Genomic DNA, 21976 nt, shown 5'->3' with positions numbered 1-21976 from the left:
GCTCTAGACCCTTCACCACCTTTGTTGCCCTTCTCTGGACACGCTCCAGCACCTCAATGTGTTTCTTGTAGTGAGGGGCCCAAAACTGAACAAAGTATTCAAGGTTCGGCCTCACCAGCATTCAAGTACAAGGGGGACTTGTACTCAGCCACAAACATATTTTCCAATAAAAGAGACCAGCTGCAAAAATTGTGATATTTACTTACCTGAGGTTCCCTGAATTTTTCTTTCCTTTCCTCTCTATACCAAAAATTCACATTAAAGCTCTTTTCCAAAAATTATTTGATGTTTGTAACAGTGCAATGTTTGAAGTTCTCATTCAGAAATGAACTAAGCCTACTGTCAGCTGCCAATGTGAAAGTTTGATTGAATTCTAGGGACGTGAGGCTTTACCCAAATCAGCTTTCCAGAACAGATATAAATAACTTAAGTAAATGAATGCAACTCCCCCTATGAACAACAGAGAGCATGTACGCTAGTGACAAAAGTAATCAAATGTGTCAAGAAAACAGAAAAATCATAAATAAAGCAGAATCGTTTCAAGAAAAAAAATGATAAAAGAAAAATATGTAGAAGCTGGCACTGGGCTTCTGTTGCTTAAACAGTAAATTAAAGTTCTATCAAAAGGTTTACATTTCTTTACACAGTACTTTAAAGTAACAAATGTAGGATTACAGGAAACATCTGATATTTGGGAAAAAAACCCACAATACTTAGAATCACAGAATAATTCAGGTTGCAAGGGACCTCTGGAGGTCATCCAGTCCAAACTCATGCTCAAAGCAGGACAAACTTCAAAGTCAGATCTAACTTCGAAGTTAACTCAGATTGCTCAAGATTATATCCAGTTCAGCTTTGACGACCTCAAAGGATGGAGTTGCTCAGGGGACAAAACAATATTGCTGAGGACTACAATTCTGTTTACAGGAGCTTTTTCAGATTTCCAAATGTATTTATATTAGTAGGAAAAACAAAAGTAAAATCTTTCAAGTGTTAGCAAAAATAGACTTTCTGGTTTTTAATTTGACAAGAAACAAATGAGTATTTTTCCAGTTTAGTGAGAAAAAAGTCCTGAAGATTTTCATCCCACATCTTTCTGAACTAGGTTGGAAAAGTTGTTCCGTCCTATTACAATCACCAAACTAAAAAGTCAGCTCTGCTCACTGCTTAATTACAAGTTAATTAAAAAAATATCTCAGCTAACTGTTTTTGTTACAGCAAAAATGGTACTTGCCCGAATATACAAAGTAATAACAGGCCTTAATATATTCCTGTGCTACCAAAGCAGAAGCAAGTTCCTGCTAGAAGGATTGTTGTTGCTCTACATCTCCTTCAGAAAACAAAAATTAAACAACATGATCCACTGATGACATGTTGCAAATTCACCCAAAGGCTATCTGATAACTTCTGTAGTGAAGGGTCAATCAACATCATGTCCCGTACTCAAACATTATCTTCAAGTCTTATATACCTGAGGAAGTGATACAAGTGGACAGTGCACTAGAGACAACAAAAGCTAGCATTTTTCCTAAGGTATTATGTGGACTGCCTTTGAGCTACACCAGGACTAAGGTTTCTGTTGCATGAAAGTTGATGAAAGCAGTAAAGGTGGAATCTTAGAAAAATAATTGAATTATAGGTAGTTGTTCCAAAAGACATTTTATGAAAAACATTTTGAGAATACTGATAGACCAAGAACAAATGAAGAAATAAAAATGGATTAAATGGATGGAGAAAATGGAGAGAGGAATTCAAATTGTCCAGTTTCCCCTTTCTAACAATAAGACACTTTGAGTGTCCTGTACTTTTGAAAATCCATTTGGGTGCCGGAATGCAAAATCTGATCTGGGTTGGGAACAGTGGACTCTAGGAAACAAAGTTTCCATGCCACTCTCTGTAACTTCTTGTTAGCATCTTTTCATTAACAAATTATGCTGAAGAGTCTACAAAATATCAAGATCTTACATGGCTATTACGTACTCATAACAGAATAATGCTTCATTACAATTTTAACAGGCATATTTACACTATCCAGCAAGCCCTTAGAAAGAGAACTCCAATATATAGGCACAGGCTCTCCAGGGAGGAGTTAAAAGACTATCAGTTTCCTCTCTTCTCTCCCATGTCCATAAAACCCCTCTCTCACACTGTCCCAGATGGTACTTCAGCAACTCAGCACCACTCAGTCTCTTCAGGTCCTCCAAGGGCAGGACCATATCCCCACCACTGGGAAGCTCAGCTTCTCCATTTACAGCACAGATGTATGTACCCCAAATGTATGTAATACACTTCTGTGAAACAGTTCCACAGGTCTTTATGCTAATACATTCATGCAAAGTCTGTAATAGCAAACAGTGATCCAGCTGAAGATAATGGTTCTTCAGAAGTATCCCACAGGGCAATGCATGTTCCAAGATTGTCTAAACCCTTCTTCTAGAGATATTAGCTGCTTTTTTTTCAATACATGGTCACCTTTCCAGATATTCTCAGAAAATACAAATAATATTGAAGCTTAGACTTAAAACCAAGACAAACAAAAATGAAATGAAGACCTAGGAATGACATGATTTTCAGTGCACTGAACTGAGACCAGCAAAGCATTACTATTAAGTAACATGCTCCACGTACAATCTGCAATCAGCATAAAACACAAGGCTAATTGAGAATATATTATATGACAGGTGACTTTTGATATCTTTAAAAATAATTCCAATCTGACAGAAGACCTTGCTATGTTCAGTAACATTTACATTGAGGCAAATTTAATTATTTTTATCTTTAAATAATGTAGCTATTTATTTTCTATACCATCCATTAATATAAATTAAGTATTCAGCAATTAATGCAATGAAACATTTAAAAAGCCAGTACAAATCAGATATTACTACTCAAACACAACAGCTTGGTTCAGCAAACAAGGAAGTGACATTTCCCTTCTGTAAAATAACAAGTTAAATACTATTAACCTGTGCTCCAAATAACTTTACGTGGATGGTTGCCATAGATGAACTAATTGGAAAAGAGCCAAATACCACTGTCCGTGAAACCTAACAATGCCTGTTTTCAAATGCTCCAGCTGAACAGTAATTCAGGCTATTCCCTGAAGAGTGACACATAATATAACGAAGCAAAGCGTCTTGGAGCATCTACATACCAAGGTGTTATTATTCAGATCCATCTTCCCAGCAAAAGGCCCCCATGTTGTTCCAACCGGAAGCTGCTGCCGGCTCTGAATCTTGCGCTCTCCGTCTTTCTGGACCACCTCCAACTCTCCTGCAAACAAAGGAAACAAGCAGTGTTGAGAGTACTTTCACTTGTGCCTTGACAACAACCACCTCTGCCTTTGTGTTGGCTCTATACGCACAATGTTCTGAGGACCCATATAATGAGAATTAATTATGCTTGTCTGAAAAACAACTGATCTTGTCATCCTGCAAAAGAAAAACAAACCTTTTCCCTTATAATTATATTCAAATTTGGTTTAGAAAGCCCCATTTCTTTCTTGCATCTTTTCACATGCATTAGAGTTTGAAGGCATTTTTATTCAGGATAGTCGTTTCATAAAAGTTCTTAAGAAATGCTGAGGAGGGGAGGAGATGATCGCTGAAAGGAGAGAGTGCCATAGTAGCCACACGTGGTGCATTAACCTCCTGATGCATTTTGCTGTCACAAGACCATGTTCTGAAGCAGTCAGCTACTAACAATTTTAGAGACATACTTTACAGCGATATAAAACCAAATCTACTAGTTTTGAAGAAACTAATAAAAACATTTACTACAATTAAAAATACAAGGATTTTAAACTGAGTGAGCTTTTACAGGCAGTAACATTTCAGAATTAGACCCAAAGTAATCCAGATTGTTATCTTAAGGTTTTAACAAAAAATATTTAAAAGCGGGGGGGGGTGGGGGGGGGTGGGGGGGGTGGGGGTATAGTGCATTTTTTCAAAGTAAATTTTATTTTTGAAAGTAAAAACTTCAAAATTAACACTTAAAAGTGAAACTGTTACTTTAGCTCACTTTAACTTTTCTGGGAGTTTCCAGTGAAAAGAGAAAGAATGATATGCAGTTGATCATTACTGTAGAAGGAAAAATAAAATTCAGTTACCACCTTTCTCCCCAATATTATTTTTCACTTCATTTCAGAATAAAAAAAAAATACTCTGCACAACTCTTCGAGAGCAGTCTCTTCAATAAGCCTATTTTTCTACGAACAAATGTTTCAGTTTAAATTGTAATAACAGTTGTGCTTAGATATACAATTTCTAACATTCTTTTGTAAAACCATTAAAATAACTTCTGGTTTCAAATTTTTAGGAGGATAAATAGAACAAGAGCAGACTGGTCTGTGCTTTGCTTGTTAGATGTTTAACTGAATTGTTACATGTTGTTGCACTTCCAAGCTTTGGCCTTCCTGAAGGAAGGCTGAAGATCTGTCGCTGTGCTCACGAGCAGCAGAGCTCACCCTGACCTCGCTGCAGCCATGATTCTTCCCAACCCGTTTCGCTGCATGCTAAAGCCCCTTCGTCCCTCTTCATACCAACCAGATGCAAGAGTGTTTTGCATCAGCACGTCCCTTCTCAACAATTCTGCCCCAAAACAGGACGGTGCCTTTTCCACAAACAGGGTGAAGTCCAACAGTGCAAGAAGTCAACTCGTCCCAATTTAGAACTGGCAGTTGTTGTGAAATGAACCTTGGGCTGGAGGAAGTGAGTAACTCCCCCTGGCTTGCAGGCAGTCTCCACAGACTTCCCCAAGCTGACCATTCCCATGGATGCCTGGAATTATGTTACAGCCAGGCCGTGAAGGTTTTCCTTGTCCGCAGGGGTTAATCTCAACTGTTTTCCAAAGAGAAGACTTGGCTCCAGCTTCCATTTTCAAGCACAGAAATCTGAATTTCACCTCTGAGTGTTGCAGATTACAAAACTGCTCTACGTAAATTTGTGCATCAGATCCTTCCTGCAAACTGGAACAAATCTAGGAAATAGAGCTGTATCAGTTTACAAAAGCTTCTATGTATGCAGGCGAGTCCTCATCATGACAGTGCTATGACATTTTAAAAGGCAGTATGTGAGCAGGAAAGCTTATGGATTAATTATATCTAATTTACACATGTGATATATATGCTTCCAGACAAACAAACAAAAAAGCACCTTCTCCCTCTCACAGTTACATTGTTACAGATTGTATGAAATTTAAAAAATCTCTTTATATGTTAATTACAGAAAACAGAACTCTTTCTGGTATTGCAAGGCAACATGCTGATCACTTAGGCATACTGCAGCATTTTCTCTCTACATAGAGATGAAAACTGTAGCATTTGCTTGCTTTTACACACTGAAAAACAGCCATGTCTATGGACATGTCACATTTAACTGATACCAGAGGAATCATGAGAATCTTTGAAAACCCTTTTAAAAAATAATTCAGCCTCCCTTTCTGCCACTGACATTTTTCATTTGAAAAGGGTTCAGACACAGTCAAACAGTGACTCCTTATCTGTACCTGTGGATTTACAAGCAGGCCTGTCTTTTAATGGATTAAGAACGACAAACTTAGGGCAGATCATCCAGTGATATCCAAAAACCTACCTAAGTTTTAATGTACATATCATTACAATTTATATTTTAAATAAAATTAGTAATATGAATCTTAAACATGGTTCAGGTTTCAGGTAAATATAAAAACAAGCAATTATTGTTCAAAACTGTATTTTTTCCCTCCAGTTGATGATTAAATAAGTTAATGGGGATTCTTGCTCTCTTTTGTTCTCTTTTGTTACAGTTCCAAGTTGTAGTTTGGGCAATACATTTCAATATGTACGAATACATTGAAATGTACTACAGATAGTACAGATGCTGAATTGTACTGAAGCTGCTGTATTTTCCCCTCTACTCAGAACACCATGACAGAGCAGCAGGCTGCAAACAAGGTTACGAAACATCTTGCTGCATAACCTTCCTGTTTTCCTTGATCATAGTTCTCCAAAAAAGATATATTTCTCTCTGGTCACCATGACCAGCAGCCATTTTAATGCTATTGGTGAATGTTAGAGTTGGGAAGGAAAATCTGCTCATATGTTTTGGCAAACACAGACATTTTGGTTACAGTTGTTCAAGGTGCAGCACATTACAATTTGATCCTTGGCAAAGATTTCTTTTTTCACTGAAACCCTTTGTTTGTTTAGGGGGAAAAAAAGTAACACTAAGAGAGCTGTAAGTTAGAAAAAAACACTGCACATAAGGGTCTACAAGCATCTGCTCAGGTTTTTTTTTTCCTACCAGAGCCCACACCTTTTGTAAAATCCCTGTGTATGTTCCTTTGTCTGCCCTAAGCAGGAAGGCCAGGGGCTGGTATGAAGGTTTGTAGAAGAAAGATTACAAATGTCACTATTAAAAATCCTCTCCTGAATTTCCCTGACCCTGGAGTAAGGAGCCTGCAACTTTCCTGCATTCATTTACAACATTTTGCTCCTCTGAAATTTCCTATTTGGTGAATGGTATTGAAACTGCCGCAACAGACAGGTCCGGTCTCCTGCTGATGAGAACAGGGCTGTCCTCTGCTCCCTGCCAGCTTCCCACAAGGATGCTGGTTTAAGTGGTGCCATACCTGTGGCCCTGAGCAACCTGTGACCTCAGGAGAGTTTGCTAGGAAAAAGAGAACCTGACTCTGTGATTCTTAATTAAAAGAGTTTGGAAAATATGTCAACAAGACAAGATTTTCCCCTTCAGCCTCAGAAGTTCAGATGTAAGTCAGAAGTGCTCCCTGCAGCTACCGTCCCCCACATAACTGCTCAGCATCTTCACAGATTACATCAGGAAGAGGAGCAGAGATTTTATTGCCATATCACCACTTGCAGTAAGAAGTGTAAAGACTCAGCTGGTACTGACTCTTCACAGATGCCTGTCCGTGAGATCCCAATGAGCGGGGAGAAAAGGAAAGAAAGGATGAAAACCTGCTGCAGCTTCCTTTAATCTGTACTCCAGCCGAAGAAAACAGAAAATTCTGTGCCAAACAATGTTAGGAGTTCTAGTGTTCCACAATTGCAACAGACCAACTCAGTACTGAACACTGAACATAACGTTTTTTCACATAACAGCAAATTATAATATACAGAATTCATAGACACCCCTGGGATTCACCATTCCTACAGCAAATTCAAGAAGCAGTTGTATTTTGCTGTTTTCATCCTAGACTTGTCAGGCGGACAATTGACAAGGACAGCAAGAAGCGTAACAGAAGCAGCGCTAAGAAATATAAGTAGAGAGGAAGAGATGTCCTGCTTTTAGTTTTTGAGAGTTTGGTAAAAAAACATTACTTACGAGACATTCCATTTACTGATATTTACTTCCCTTTTCCTCACTACAGAGCAAGTATCTTTTTTTCAGCTTGTTCTTCAGGAACACACTTATTTCCAGCTTGCTGAGTAAAGTTTATACAAAATATTTGAGACACATAGTATGGGCTAATCAATTTTGGTAAAAGATAATGCTGTTAGTGCTGTGGGCTGTTTCTCTTATCTTGTTGATGTAGCATACTTTTAAAGTCTGTGATTACTCAAAGACTTATGATAGCTGCACTGTAAAAGAAGCCCCAAGTCATGACTCACTAGTACAGCTACAAAACATCCCATGGCTTTTAAGATATTAGGCCACCTTGGCGGATTCAAAACCAGAATGAAAGGACTCAATTTAGGATTCTTTTCTTACATACACATGTTGCTTTAGGAATGTCACACAGGGCTTGCATAAAATAGAAGGTAGAGAGGTCAGTTTAGCTTTGTCTTCTTTTACAGCAAAATCAGCATAATTTTAAAAAACTCCACAAAACAGGTAGTATACACAGGAACCCAACTACAGCTTTTGGCCCTTAGTAGGTTTTGACCACTGTTTGAATAATACAATTCAACTAGAAATAGTGTTTCTGAACAAAATAATACTGGCTTTCATTCCATTCTGGAATAAGAAACAAAGGAGTGTGTATCTGAAGGCGAATGATGATAACCAGTGTTCTGGGGGAGAAAAAGTGAACCACTTTGTTCAGAAGTGTATCCAAATTCATAGATGTTTAACATTTCTAAGCAAGCCACTGATAGCTTTGGCAGTAGGTTGTTGTTTTTTTTTTTTTTGTCGGGAAGAGCTTTCTCAGTGGAGTCAGTTAAAAAATGAGTAAGCTCTTCCTGTGCTACAATTAGAGATTGGTTATTTGACATCTTGGGGCTCTACCAATTTCCACTAGCAAATGGCTCCTTCTTTGTCTATTTCCAGTGCACAGCCACCTGGCTCTCTAATGGACATTTTCACATGGCAGAGAAATCGTATATGTTGTAGTTTCCGACAAGGACTGCTCTGAGTCAGAGCAAGCAAGTTAAAAACACTCAGAACTTCCTAAGTGCTGCCCAGCCCAGAGCCCAAGATCTGCCTGCTGTCCTGTATGCACAGGAAGAATCTGCAGTTAATATTTGACTGGTGATTACCTCCATTATAACAAACTAATGTGTACATTTGCACACAGCAGATCACTGATAGCGGAGAACTATCCCATTTCCACGTCTGTGATTCTTAACAAGGTAGCTCCAATATTAAATGCTCATATACTTGCTTGGCAGACATAAACTGCATTATTGAGATACCTCCTCTAAATTCTCCTCCCTCAATTTTCAAGTCTCTGAGACATAACACACACTAAACTACAGTTTTGAACATAAACTTGAAATACGACATTCTCTATTCAAGTACTCCAGTCAAACCCTGATAAATCAGGCTGGCCATGCAGTGATCTTATCCTTTCTGACTCTTTAATAAATCGAACCTTGTAAGTTCACGCTGTTGGAAGTTGTCACTAAATGAAATTGTGACCTTATCCGATGCGTGAACTTATCCTGCTGACAACTACATTTATTGTGTGGATAAGAATGGGGGGAAAAAAAGACTTTTGATAATTGTGATCTTAGCCATATGCAACTCTTACAGATGGGATCTTTTTGATGTTCCCTTAATGATTTGCCTATGATGAGCCTCTTCTCAGGGAAAAAATAAATGTTCACCATAGGTAATTGGCAGGGGGACGGGTAAGCAGTACGAAAAGTGCACACAGGTACTGGCTGACAGCCGTGAATCAGAAGCTATTAGCCTAACACAGAGAGTTTTGAATTAGCTTGTAATTGCACTGGAAAAGATAACATAATGGAGGTGGCAAAACAGAAACATTTCCTTTCCACAGGACTCATTCAATAGCCCAAAACTCTAAAACAAGTAACTGAGGGTCTGAAGCACTAACCCAGAATACGCTAAGCCATGGCACTTCACGGTGATGAATGAATGCTGCATCCCCTTCAGAACCAACTGGATGGTTGCCACCGCTGTTGTGGAAGAACGTTGAGGAACAGGTAATTTGCACAGCTATGTTATGAGAATGACTATCTATCTCACATTTAGGGGCATGGTTTAGGAGGCATGATGACGCTGGGTTAAGAGTTGGACTTGATGATCCTAGAAGTCGTTTCCAACCTTAATGATTCTATGACTTCTGTGACTTCTATTACCATGTTTGTCTGCCAGGGGTTTCATACTTGTGCTGCCTAATTCTCACATCTCTCCACAACGGGTAGCACTGTATCCATTCTGCAGTGTGCTGAGTCCAGAGTGAGAAGATCTGGGGGATGTCAAGGTACAGTCTGTTTTCAAGCACTGCAAGTCTGCTGTGGGATACAAGAACTGTAACTACCTTACTAGAAAAACAGGCGTACACACAAGACAAGTTCACCCTGGAGTCCAAACAGCAACGGACTAAACTGCAATCAATCTTCAAAAGAAATTTTACAATTTTCTTTGTAATGAAAATTGCATTCACAGAAGGCTTGGCAAAACCAGACATTGTTTAGGTTGTCCAGAAGCAAAGGCAAAATTTAATTTTGCTGCCCCAAAGACAAGAAAACACAGCCAGCTCACCGTTAGGATGAGAAGGATGGAAGGAGGAACAGACTTGGCACTGAGAAAGCAGCTCTGTGGAGTCACCCCAGAGGGAGGATTGCTATTCTGCTGCCACTGAGGGGATGGAGGGTTTCTGAATGGAGCCGCCTTCTTCCTTTGTCTGAAGTCACTGCCACCCACCAGCAACTCCTCCCCCTAACCCTGATCCTCCCTGGTCCAATCCCTCTTAAGAAGTAGGGTCAACCAGACGTCTTAGCACAACGGTCAAGAGGGAAGTGGACACAAGGATAACCCACAGGCAGTTATTGCTCTAAGCTACCGCTCTCCTTTGCTTACACTTAGAAGCAGGTCTGGACAGCAAACACAACTCAGCAGAAGCTGCCATGTGCCACTTCATTCCTGACGGAGCTGACTAACATTGTCCCATCTTGCCAAAGATGCCACAGGGCAGCTGTGCACTATAGGTAAGGATGACAAATGAAAAGGCTTCTCCACTTTCTGTAACAAAAATCTTACTGCTCCCCACCTTTCTTTAGAGCCCTGAAAATCAGAAGCAGAGTTTCTTTATCTCTCCTACCTGCTGTTAGTACTACAAATGGCAGAGAGTGAAGGTGCTATTCTTATCTGCAACAGCACTGTCCTACAATGGACAATAAAGGGAAGGAAAGAATATTCTGAAAGTGAGGATAGAGAAAGACTAGGAACAGATTCTCAGAAAAAAAAGACCACAGAAGGGTGTGTGTGGGGGGGTAAATTTAAAAAACAAGGCACGAGAGAGAGAGTCTAGGGAAGGAACCATTTGAAGACACAAGTTGGGTCTGATCAGGATATGAAGACACAGCCTAGAAAAATGGGCGCAGAAGATATTCAAGAAAAAGAGGGATGCAGAAACCTTGCCAGAGTGAGAGAAAACATATACATTTCCAAGTCTGAAACATAAGGACAGAAGTGCATGAATTCACATTTAGCAACAGAATGTAAATACTATTATCCTTTTTTAGCCAAGGCATATGTGTCATTACAGTGCTTAATTTATAAGCTAAACAGCCAGAATGAAGTACACTTATTCCAACACCTGATTGCTCAGCTAAACTGAACAACACTTAACGTGTGCGTACACTGCACCCAGTGATGTGGTTTCAACCTGACATCTGGTCAAAGCCATTCTCTACCACTAAGCAGCCAGACCACCATGTAGGCTATAAGACTTTTCTGAGAAAAAGTTTCATTACTGGTTATTTAGTCTACACTAGGCCTCATCTACGACCACCACACTGACACAGTACTCCAGCCTGGTTAATGTGACCTTAGGTATAGGTACATAAGGTGCTCCAGATTCCTATCAGCAATGCCGAGCTATCTTCAGTGATGTGAACGTGCACTGTCTCACAACACGAGCAGAGTTTTTTGGAGACCATAGTTTCAAAAGATGTGTATGCACTGACACTTCAAAAATTCAAATTTGTGCTCTGTTTGTAAAGTCTTCATTTGATTATAAAAGATGAATACAAAGGAAAAAAAAATACATTACAATAGTGCCTCACACTCCTGTAATCTACAGAATTTAGGAACACAAGATCCCACCCCAGGTTAGAAAAACATAGACCTACAGTGGTAACACATCTGCATCAATCTGAAATGACAATGCAACTTCTAAATTTGGGGGGTGGGGGTGGGGCGCGCTGAGCAGGATGGCAAATAATTAAATAAATGTTAAGTAGCTGAGTAAGTACCAAAGATACAGATCATGGAAAACCACATAATAATTGCCCATCAAATATACCATCAAAACAATTGTTAATGCTTAAGCTGAACTGTTACGAAAAGTACTGTTTTTTCTTGGAAGTCAGAAAGGAAGGAGCACCTAATGAACACCGCTGCAGGAGTTTGAGTAGCTTTTTAGTAGAACAGACTCTTACATAGATGTAGAGACTTTTCCTTTATTTGGACTGCTTCATTCGACTTCCAGAAACCTGCTCAAAGAAAAAAATGAAAGAGACAGAGACAGAAGTAGAAAGAAAAAGATATTTATTCAAGATATGCTAAGAAATACCAAAGATTTCTTCACTTGCTTCAAAGTCAAGTTCCACATAATTTGAAAAATCCTCTGTTCATATCAGCATCTAGTCTACAGACAGAGGCAAAATAAACCCAGCCATCCTGGCAAAATCCTGATCCTGCAATGAAATTAGAAGCACCTATCTTTACTTTTTAGTCTACTCACTACAAGAGCAATTTACACCTCTGTTTTCAAAGCCTAAATTTCATACAAGAAAAAAAATATTACTTTTGTCTTTCTCAATAATTTTCCATCTTCACATTTGAATGCACTTTTCAAGAAGTTCGTTACTCCCTGTATGTGCTGAGATAAAACCGGAGTAGAAATATTTGCAAAAATACACACAAGGAAGTCCCAAAAGGGAACCAGTGCAGTTGAAGAGCCTTCCCTGCAGTCTTCTGTGAGAGGAATACTGTAAACTCCATTCTCACATGGATACTCCATACTGGCAAAAATTATTCCCTATTATAGTATAACACTGTGCAGACTCAGTAGGTTGAGCAGGTACTTTATCCCAGCTACATGTAGCTTGCAGGGCTTTGCTCCCTCTCTCTCCGTCACAAATACACACGATACAGAAATGCCAGACTTGGCAAGAGCAGGCTGATGATATTACTGAAGAGGGTTTTCTTGATAAGATCATCATCTGTTTCTGGACTCTTGGGTATGCTCCTTTCCTCAGCAGAGGATCAGTCGCCCCTGATAAATGTCCCTTTGTGTGAAGATTCTCCCCCGATATATGCGAAGACATTTCAGTCCTGAGCCTCTCTGGTTTTTTGTTGCTTCATATAGATCAGCTACAGTTACAGGTATATGGAGCATTGTATGTAGCTCAGACTGAAGCCTTTTCTAAGATAGATGCTGTTCTGCAGGAAGAAAATTAAACATTTCACCACCACCTACACCAATCTTTCCCTAGGACTTTCTGGAAACCTTTGAGCTGAAAGACACTAACATTTTATTTTTTACAGTATTATTTGCATAAATATATATGATATTTAAATAAAATAATTAATAGGCACTTCTGTGTTTACCCAATGTGTTGGAATTCTTTTTTACTTGGAAAAAGTGAAAAATATCAAGGTAGCCTGCGTTGTTAGTGAATGCAGAAAGCTACTAAAGTTAACTTAATATGAAGACTGCTGTATTAATATTGATTGAATTAAATATATTGAATGAACAAAAATGTTTTGGAAAGTATTCTTTTTAACTCTAAAAGAAAGAGCAGTGAGATCATCTGCGACTGTATCTGTGGTGACTTCTCAGTTTACGTTACTTATGCTTAGAGATAGAAGGATCTATTTTCATCTCTCATTTGTGTAACAGCAGATGAAGTTATTTGCTTTTTATCAGATATGCATGGTCAGAGTCATGAAACCACTGCTTAGATGCTGATTTCTAGCTCAGAGTATGCAAACCAAACTGCCCAAATGTCTTGCAAAAGCAGCAGAAGCTGTAACATCATTTCCCTATTTCCTTTCAATGTTCTCAAGAAATTTCTGAAAGAAGGAGTATCAATAAAAAACAAAAAATCTCAAGGAAGACTCAAATTTATCAGTATTTAGTGTGACCATCCAAAGGATCTAGTTACTGTTGAGATTAGGAAGGTGAGAGGGGGACTGGGACAAAGGGAGATTGAATGCCATGCTCCACTGCATGCGTGCAATATATAGTTCCATCCATTATAATTATAATTTATATGAAAAGTAACATTATTATAAATAGAGATAAATGTAGTATAACTATAATGTACAATACCAAGATTCAAATTAATCATTTCTTTGCACTTGCTGGGTATGGCCATGCATAACAGACACATGGCTCTGCACTGCTCCAGCACTCAGAAGTTATGTGCTTATCTATATCTTCTATGATCAAGTACCAGCAGTGACCAACACCGCTTTTTAACACTGTTGCCAGACAGGAACTGACTGCTGGTTTTGGACACGGACCAGAGTACCCTCACTCGCTCCTTCGGTGCCTCAGCCTGGACTACCACACTGCTTTCACATGCAGCTACATCTTAGCATAGCTGAGACTTTGAAGCCAGTATAAAGAGTGATGTCCATTTATAAGGCAGACTTGCAACTCTGAGTGAAAGAAAACCTTGAACAGAGATTGAGCACAAGTCCTGTGCACTACCTAAATCCTACTCTGAGGCTTACATAAGACTTTAGCAGAATATTGGTCTTGCGGCAGCCTTCTGTACAGGAATGATCCTGACCTTCACATGAGTAAGTCCCAGGGACATCATGTGTGCAACGCATATCCCGGGTTGTTTTGCCTTACTGCCTTCTCCTTTGTGAGCACATAATGAACAACCTATTTCAGCTTGGACAGACACAGTGACTGGGGAACCCAAGGAACAGCCACGGCCGGCACATGGGGCCTGCTCTGCAGCAGGAGGTTGTAGACGATCTTTCTCTTGGAGAATGACCGCCTGAGACTGACTCTTCACAGCCCAGACTTTACCTGTGTAAACAATGACTGAGAACAAGTCCACATCCTCTATGGCCTGGAAATTTATGCCCAAATAAGAAGCTCAGGGTCTCAGAGTTAAGTCACTGCTGGCAACAGGAACCCTAGCTTTCTCTAACAGTTGCAATCACTGCTTACAAAAACTTCACACAATACACCCAAGACACTATTTTGAATAAGGACGAAAGTATTTCTGGCAAGGCACAGCCATTAAACAGACAGTGCCAACAGAGATCAAAAGAATTATAACTCCAAATATATCTGGGCTACAAAATTATTTTGTCTTTGAATCATTAAAACTGCCCCTATTCTATGATGTTTAAAAAATACTAATGTCAGTTTAGAACAGCTTCTTATTTTCATGCAATGGTGATCTACTATGTGAATATAAGAAGTATAGCCTGATATTAAGTATACAGAGTCAAAACACTTAAGTACATAGGAAATGACCATATTGAAAAGGCTGCAGGTTGACATCTTCATTCTCCTGCTAATAAAATCAGCAGTTTACAAAATTAAATACAATAGCATAAAACTCCCCTAAAAATATCTGCTCCTTCTCTTCCTCCCCAATGAAACAATCACACATGTTAATGCAAAGAGAAAATTTCTGGTTTAGCCATGATTATTATTTTGATGTACATAGATACTTTTCAGCTTAACATTTCCTTTCTGATAGGTACAATTTGCTGTACAAGGAGTCTTGGAGAAGGGCTGTTTTATTCTACCAGGATTTCCCCCCTCCATATGTTTTAATCTCAGCAAAATATATTAACAAGATATATAATGCATTAAATTAAAACCATAAAGACATCTAGACAAAAAAATCCTACTTTTACATATCCAACGGTGTAGTTAGTTGTTTCAAAATCAAGCCTTTCAACATCAGAAAAAGCTTGAACCTCCCTTGAGCCTTGGACCACTCTTTTGCAGATTCCAGGACCTCAACATAAAAGCCGTCTTTCTATCCTGTCTCCTGTCCCCCAGACACTGCCTCCTTGTCCAGTTCATCTGCCTCTCCCTAAATGCCTTCTGTTGCCTCACTGTTCCTCCTCAACGGCAAGTATTGGGTCATACCCAAGCTCCCAGTGACTGACTCCAACACTGTCCAGAAGTAAATGTCAGGAAAACAAGAGTAAGACACATATGCTTTCTTTCACAAAACTGGTTTCTAGCTTTCTGTCTTCTCCCATTGATCACAGACCATCTGCCAGCCAAACCTAATCTGCCCCTTCAAATTCCCAGAAGCTGCTTCTTACCCTCATCAGATGCAATTCAGAAGCTGACAATCTTTTCACTGACATCTGTACCTTGTCTCAGCCATCAGACACTGTCCTGAGTCTAAACTTTTCTGTTCTCTTGACTGTACTCATCACACAAGCACAACACTCCAAAGAAGATGAACTTATTCTACCAAAAAACTGTTTATGACTCAGTGTGGACACCCCCAACATACTGGGCAGACTTAGCAATAGTTGTGTTACTAGTATATTTCCTACTGCATATGCTTATTATTTCTTCTCCTTGCACTTTGTAAACACTGTGCTTTACACAGTCAATACATAACACAAAGGATCTTATTTTCCAGTCCACAAACAGAACCTCCTCAATGACCTGCTGCTAACTTCGCCCCACCAGGAGTCAGGAGAGCTACTAACTGAATGGTTTCTACAACAGCACCAGTATCCAGATGTGAAAGTAGATGTCCATAAGGAGAATGTTACAGCATGCCAAAGCTAAGTGATGAAGAAGTAACAGCCAGGGAGCAGTTCTCGTCTGGAAATAAAAGCCCAAACTTTTTATCATGAGTAGAAGCCCTTTAATCAGCTGCCCTTGTTCAAATAAATGCATATTTCTCTCTTCTCAAATTTTTTTTTCAGACAGATATCAGCTTTGAAGTCTCTACTCAAATACCATGAAGAGATTCCTAAATTATCTCCAAGTAAGGCTAGCAAGCCTTGTGGTACTGCCCCTGAATTAGGCTGCAGCACCCAAGAAGGCACAGACCACATTTCACCTATTCCTAAAAGTAACAAGAACACCATCTCGATTAGATAAATAATAACAAAATTGAAATAAGCTAAGGATACATCCTAACAGAAGGACTAAATTAAGACTGAACTGTGAACAATTCAGGTTCTCAAGAAAGATCGAGTGTTCTCTGGATGATATCAGAGATTTATGGGATACGATGGTGCAAATTTGTGTATCAGTGGATCTGATATTGTACTTCAGTCTTACAAAGCTGAAAACTAGAAAGCATGTAGACTAAGAGCAATACGGTCTTTCAAATTATGGTAGAAGCACAACATAAAAGGAAATTCCATGTTTGTAAACTTCATACTGACTTCAAGTGAATAAAGATGAACGTATTAATAATGCTTGGAGAAAAATGTCATACTATACTTCATACAAGTCTTACATTTTTTCACATTTTTTTGTAAGGAAGTATAAGTATGCTAGTAGTCTAAATCAATATGATAATTTCATAGAAAAAATAAGTCTCATCTGTGGTGGGGTTGTACCATTAGCACATTAGCTTACACAAATGTGAGAATATATGTATAAATAAACATATGCAGCTTACAAAGTTTTCCAATATGCCACATTTGGCCATAGTACGTTTAGTTACTTTTTATATGCTGATGCTGTCTTCTGCTTTTGGCAACCAATAAAAAATACTGGAAATTGCTTTCTAAAATGAGAGACAGACAGATACGCAAAAGGCAATATAAAGAAACTCCTATAAACAGGTAACTCAATCCTTTGCTAGCTCCCATGTAGTACTTTCTCAAGCACTTCACAATAAATGGTTCCAAGAAACTATCAAATAAAGGAGACACACATGCATTTTAGAGAAGACCAATCTTGAAAGATCCGGGCTTGGTGAACTGGATCTAAACCCACCTCCTATGGGACCTCCAAAATCACTCATAATCTCTCTGTAACTCTGGAAGTAATAATACTTCCTTTCTCTCACATTTTATTGACTTGTCTTTTTAGATAGCAAGCAATCCAGAGTGGGGACTGTAATTATGCTTGCATTTATAGATATACATATAAAAAATGTAAACCAGATACATAGATATACATTATAGGTAGGTAGGTAGGTAGGTAGGTAGGTAGGTAGGTAGGTAGGTAGATAGATAGATAGATAGGTAGGTAGGTAGGTAGATATGTATGTATGTATGTATGTATGTATGTATACACTCACATTTTTATTTATCTATGAAGTATAGTATCTAGGACAAAAGGAATTCTGTGTCAGTAGAAACCAACAGCTCCTAGGTAATACTGTAATACACATAGCAAAGAATAATATATCTTGGCATTCTGAAAGGGATGCCCTTTTCAAGTATGCTGCATCTCTTTTGTCTCTGGCAAGTAGGCTTGCAAGGGGGCTTTGATTATGTTTCTGATATATACTCTGTATCATTTTTTTAGAATAGTTAAACAAAGCTCAGTCCTCGTATCCTCTGAATAAAGTGAAAAGACAGCAAGAGAGAAAGAGGACTGCTTTCATATATATAGTATCCAAAGTTCAAGGTCATTGGTTTCACTTAATTTTGGAATTAATCTAAATTCAACCACTGCATGTTTTTACTCTTGAAATAATTATGAACAAAAAATTTATGTAGGTAGAAGAGTATTTGTTTATATACTGCTTTTTATCTCTTAGATACACTCACAAAATGGCAAATTATACCCTTCGAAATACTGAGTTTGGTTGTTCCAAAATATTACATATAACAGAAGAAAGCAAACCATTCACTCCACAGCACCCTTCTTACCTGCCACTGAAGCGTACAGAAATCTCCTTTTCTAATTTATTGTCATCTTGCTAGAAATATTTGGATCAATTAAAATTATTTTGAGTGGCAGCCCACTCTTCGGTGTCATTCCAGGACAAATGTGTCCCTATTTTTAGATTCTTCTTTGATCCCAAGAGTTTTACAGTCATGCATTATTCTTTGACTTTTTTCACAACCATCCATTTAGATACCTCCTGACAAGTAAACATTGGCAGTGCATGCAATAAAATTACTGCTGTTCCTCCCCGTCACGAACGAATGTAATAAAACCTCTAACAGCAAATCAATGTCTACACTTTGTAACGAGTATAATTATGGTAGGAAGAGGCACGCAAATCAATGTGAAGATTGTGAGTAGAAGCTTTAGGTTTGCCAGTCATTTCTAGTAGTTGTTTACATTTGCACATTCATAAAGCACTTGGAAGAACAAAATAGTTCTGTTTGAAACCTACAACACCAATCTCACACTTTTCATACCAACAATATACTTCTGTATCCACAAAGCTTTAAGTATTCTCGTGGAGAAACCAAGGTATCACATCTCACCTGTCCTATGCCAAGAGAGCTTGGTATAAATAGTGCAGAATTTAAAAGCACTACACAATAAAGATACCAGCGTCTGACAAAACCATTATTTCACCGAGAGGTATGATACTTCCCTTCGAAAGGCAATAAAAAGTAAATTCCATGCTGCACTGTACATAAAGAACAGTTAAAATGAAAAATTTGTTGTGTGACATCCCATGTTGTTAACAATATAGGCAGATCAAGATAAGTGGGTGGATTTGGATCATCATCGGAAGACACAAGGCCATATTTGCCAGTCTATTATGTCATGTTTCTTGAATTCATGAACCCAAGAGTGCAATAACTTTTTGTGACATGATGGAGAAGTTACATTTTATACATGCTCTAAATACACAGGCAAGATAAATGAATTAAAACTAGCAACCACATCGTTTTTTTTTTAAATGTTATTGAGCAACGTAGCATATGGGTAATTCTGAAGTCTAAAGCATACAACCCGTTCAGGAAATAGCAATGGAAAACAAACTGTGATGATTTACGTCAAATTAACCCCTACCTTTGTCAACCAAAACAGTAGGAGAAAAGGAGTAAGAAAATAATGTTAAAGAGATTCTGTGTTAAGCTAAATGGGAATACAGCACCAAAATCACATACACTATGTCTGGAGTTGATGATTGACTCAAAATGCTGCCCTCTTCCAAAAATAGCTCGTCCCATTTGGAAGGGCTATAACATTTTAGGAGCAATGGTTATTCACACTTCCCTTTAATGATTCCCATTCAAAACACAGGTAGATTAAAAAAAAAAAAAGTGCAAAGAATAATTTTAAGAGAAAATGGTGGTAAAGTTGTTAGAAAATGCCACAGTTCTATAAAAATTTTTTACGTTTATTATGTGACCAATTATTAGTTGCTTTGATGTAACTGCATTTATCTTTAGTCACTAAAAATCTATACAATTTTGCACTTTCAAACCTATGCTTTAATAATATGCTAATTATACAGTTCAGATGATCTGGCAGGAAATCCATTTTGCACTGATGATATAAGGGAGTGACAGTACAATTTACATTAAGAAATGTTTTCTCATTTTTCTCAAAAATTGGTTTGCACTCAGCCGGAGAAATCTAAATTCGACCAACAGGCATCCCTCCCTGCTCCTCCATGGTTACAAAATAACATGACAATCTGAATGACGAACAAGATGCACATAAGAATGGGTTACAAAAACTCCTCTGGACACAGGTAGACAGGCAGTCAATGTTTTCTTTTGCAATCTGATTAAACAGAGTCTTATTGTACAGAACAATATTGAAATGCTAGTAGCAGACAATTCTCAGTGACGTTATTTCAAACATTTTGAATTAGCTATTCCAAACTGTCTAAATTAGCCCCCAGGGCAGTTGGCCAGTCCACATTCCTGACTTCAAGGGAAGATGTCTAACTGGAGAGGCTAATATAATGGTTCCCCTTTTGTTTATGACTGTTCACCTACCTTTACTCCAAGTTTAACAAAACTGTACCACAGTGTGCTTTTGGCACGTGTTTTCCTGTCTCCTTAACACCAACCTGTATACCCAGAGCTTGAAAGAGAGTGATTGGTTCATTGTTATTTTCCTTTTAGTGTTCAAGGGATGCAGACCGCATCGACTGGGAGACGGCACAGTGAGAATCCCGCTTCCTGGCACACTTCATCAGCTACAGACATCTAAGCACACGAAATTTGAGGGCTAAAACCAGTCTTGATTTATTCATTTGATTCAGAGCTATCTTGCCAGATATATTACAAAAAAAGCCCCATACCCATAACTTATCCTCAGACTGATATGTTTCATTACTTTGTGGATTCGTGGGGAAACACAGAAAATGGGTTTCCCAAGGTTTTGTGACCAGATACAGCTGCACAGCTGTGGGAATGTAGTCACAGTAATTTGATGTAATATTAAACCCGTACCTATGCATAGCAAAGATAAACTTAACACACTGTAATGATGTGCCACAGATAAGACTAATTAGTATTTTCTTAGACACACAGCCTAAAATAGTCTGGCATCCAGAAGTGCAGATGCAGAGTTTTTCAAGATTATGAACAATAGTGGACAGAAGAACGGAAAAAAGACCTACAAGGATGGGTAATTCGAGTAAATGATTACAGACTATCACACCAACCACTTGTGCAATTTTATTTAATAAAGGGTGTTTAATTAAATAATTTAGAGTCAAACTATTAAATATTTCCATCAGCAAAACGGCATTTTGGAAAGAACATTCTGCGTATGAGAACACCACCTTCAGGTAACTGTTTCCTAGCTTCCATCTGTATTATAAATGTATTTCTCACAGGGAAGGAACAGAACTTGAACACCAAATTAAAACCAGCACTATTAGGAGACTTAACAAGTGCCGAGACAGAAGCATGTAAGCCTGAGGATAAAAACATATCCATCCTACTATAGTTCCATAAGATAAAGATGAGGCTAATCTGAAACCTATGAAAATTAGTATCAAGATTTTAATTGACCTCAGCAGGTTTGAGTTAGGCTCTGCATGATCAACTTGATGGTTCAGTGTAATTTTGCAGTGCTCCCACGGAACGCTTGCCCCATCACCACGTCACCTTCTCTCAGTAGTTTTTCGATTTCCACTGAAACCGAGGTGTCTGAAATGACTCTCTGCAGTTACAGTCTCTTCGCACAAACATGTTTCAATGGCATTTTTGAATATGCAAAAGTAAATTTTTACAGTTACTGTTCTTCCTTTAAAGAAAGAAAGCCATGATGAATGCGAAACTTGGCAGTGATTTTCTCTGGAATGTTTTAGGGTGATAAGTTGTGGACTCTGAAAAAAAAACACGCACAGAGGAAATCAATGGTAATTTCCAGCACACACATAGCATTCACTACACCAGAACATTTCATCCCTTACAATAAGAACCACTCAGACAGCCTGACAGTGGGATGGAAGAGGTGGAGGACATCAGCAGGCCTGTTTAAAGTTCAGTTTCAACTGAGAGATTTGTTTTGGAAGTGAGGGAATATTAAACAACAACAACAAAAAATGTTCAAACCCCTATTTTGATTTTCAGATCACTGGAATGACTTCATAACTACAAAATATTTGTCCAAATTAGGATTCCACTGTAGTCTTTTTAATCAAAATTTTCTGGAG

The 21976-nt window shown here is 38.4% G+C and overlaps 1 protein-coding gene across 3 annotated transcripts in view; it reads right to left on the bottom strand.

Moving 5' to 3' along the window:
- ZFPM2 (zinc finger protein, FOG family member 2) overlaps positions 1-21976 on the bottom strand; it is a 322041-nt gene that overhangs the window by 155080 nt on the left and 144985 nt on the right. For all 3 annotated transcript variants that reach the window (XM_075085595.1, XM_075085594.1, XM_075085593.1), the window contains one exon: positions 3155-3273. In XM_075085595.1, coding sequence (XP_074941696.1) covers positions 3155-3273 — 119 coding nt within the window. The remainder of the gene's footprint in view (positions 1-3154; positions 3274-21976) is intronic.

Source organism: Phalacrocorax aristotelis, chromosome 2, assembly GCF_949628215.1.
Source record: "Phalacrocorax aristotelis chromosome 2, bGulAri2.1, whole genome shotgun sequence".
NCBI lineage: Eukaryota > Metazoa > Chordata > Aves > Suliformes > Phalacrocoracidae > Phalacrocorax > Phalacrocorax aristotelis.
The sequence above is the reverse complement of the archived record's forward strand: the minus strand, read 5'-3'. Positions and strand labels throughout refer to the sequence as shown.